This window comes from Cyprinodon variegatus, unplaced genomic scaffold (assembly GCF_000732505.1).
Source record: "Cyprinodon variegatus isolate N-32 unplaced genomic scaffold, C_variegatus-1.0 Scaffold53, whole genome shotgun sequence".
Classification (NCBI taxonomy): domain Eukaryota; kingdom Metazoa; phylum Chordata; class Actinopteri; order Cyprinodontiformes; family Cyprinodontidae; genus Cyprinodon; species Cyprinodon variegatus.
In genome coordinates, this window is record NW_015150506.1 from 61666 (window position 1) to 63494 (window position 1829).

Sequence of the window (1829 nt, forward strand, 5' to 3'; positions counted from 1 at the left end):
ATCGTGACTTCTTTGGCAATACCCACCCCTAGTTCTGATGGCATTTTAGCAAAAGGATTTTTATCAAAAACATAATTAATGTGGATAAATAAGGAATAGTTTTATTAACCATACATTTAAAGAGAGTTTTAAGGGCCCCCAGGAACTTGGGGGTTCTAGTATTACCTAATGGTAAATCCTCTTTAAGGCATCCTTTGCTCTCCAATTAATAATCAATTACTCCCCCAAAAATAATTAACATATTCCTAGCAAATAAATTATTAATTGCAGCCTTACATGACCTAATGGATTGTAAACCTTTTTTAGCCTCAAGTTTTTTGCCACCTCTAAGAGGATTAAAGAATATTTATTAGCATCTGTTCTCAAATCAGCTCCGAGCGGCTTCCTGTTTTAGACTATGGGTAAAGCAGAGACAGCTAAACCACATCCTGAGGAGGAACGACTAATCATCCATCTAGATTATCAATCATTGTAATCTGTAGGATAAAAAAAAAGCAGGCAAAGAATCACTTTGATTAAGGCGGATTTGTTACTCTATTAAAATTCAAGCATGAAATGTTGTGTTTGCATCATTTTTTATTAATATTAACTTATTTTTCTGGTTAACAGAGTCCATGAAAGTACAAAGATTGTGTTCTTGTAAGAAGCGAGGCTAATATATTTGGTAGCTGTAACTGATTAAATTACTTCAGGGGTCTTTAAGTCACATAATGTGAATCCTTATGGGTTGGGTTAGTGATTTACTGGCTGTTTCTGCTGACACACAGGATGGGGCTAATTGGATTAATGTGAGTAAAAGAGGCTTTTTAAGAAGGAGAGTGTGACTCTGCTCACCGAATCTTTCCCAACGGAGCCTCTGAGAAAGTAAACTCTGCAAGTTTGCATATTAAAGTCTAATTTGAACTGGATTAAATAAAGGATTATTGAATTGAATTGAATTTATGTCTAACTGAAGAAAATGTCAAAAACAAGCTTAGTTGATTTGGTCTAAATGAGCCAGGCGAGTCCCAAACCAGCAAGAAGGAAACAAAATAAACTCCAAAAACATACAAGTTTGGGTTTATTTCCATCATTCCTGCGGATTGTGAAAAATCGGCATTCCGAGAACCAAAAGACTCAGTTGCACGTAGTAGAGATGACAACAGAGAGCAGCTGCTTACTATGTTTTCTGCCTTTGACAAAGACTCCACTGTGTGAAAGTTCAAATCCCTCTGAGGATACAAATCAGAGCAAAGCAAGAGCCTTTTAGGGAGAACACAGCATGTTGTCTTTTTTTGGGTTTTTATCAGTAAAGAAACTACAGAAACCACCAGAAGAGGCTGATAAAAAGGAAACATCTACAACATAACACATCTATATTTACACATGGGTGGTTCTTTTGTTTTCCCTTTTTCTTTTTATAGGAGAAAATCAAAGGTTTGACAAGATCCTGACGTTTTTGAGGAGTTCAGCTGTCGTACATGGAAAAAAAAAAAAGAAGGGCTTCTTTGCTGTTATGTTCTCATGGGAACCTTCTCTCTCTTTATTTCCTCCTCTGACCAGGTTGAGCTGCATCTCAGGCCCGTCCACTCCATACGCCCGCACCAAAAGCCTTTAGTCTTTGTGCTGAACTCCCCCCAACCGGTGGTGTGGAATGTGAAGGCGGAGAACCTGGCCACGTTCAACCGACATACCTTTCATGTGAGTCCAGAGTCACTTAAAGCCTTTAAACCTCTCTTCCTTAAGCTTTTTGTTCATTTCCTTACAGTCTTCTTTCTGCCTACCGTATTACTACGGCTAAAACATTTCATGCATTGCACATCTACAGAGGAGGCTCCTCTGTGACGTGA

The 1829-nt window shown here is 38.2% G+C and overlaps 1 protein-coding gene across 1 annotated transcript in view; it reads left to right on the forward strand.

The window, feature by feature from the left end:
* The window catches only part of LOC107082409 (transforming growth factor beta receptor type 3-like), an 83888-nt gene that overhangs the window by 56766 nt on the left and 25293 nt on the right, over positions 1-1829 (forward strand). Inside the window, exon 3 of the mRNA XM_015371090.1 lies at positions 1543-1680. Within this exon, the coding sequence (XP_015226576.1) occupies positions 1543-1680 (138 nt within the window). The remainder of the gene's footprint in view (positions 1-1542; positions 1681-1829) is intronic.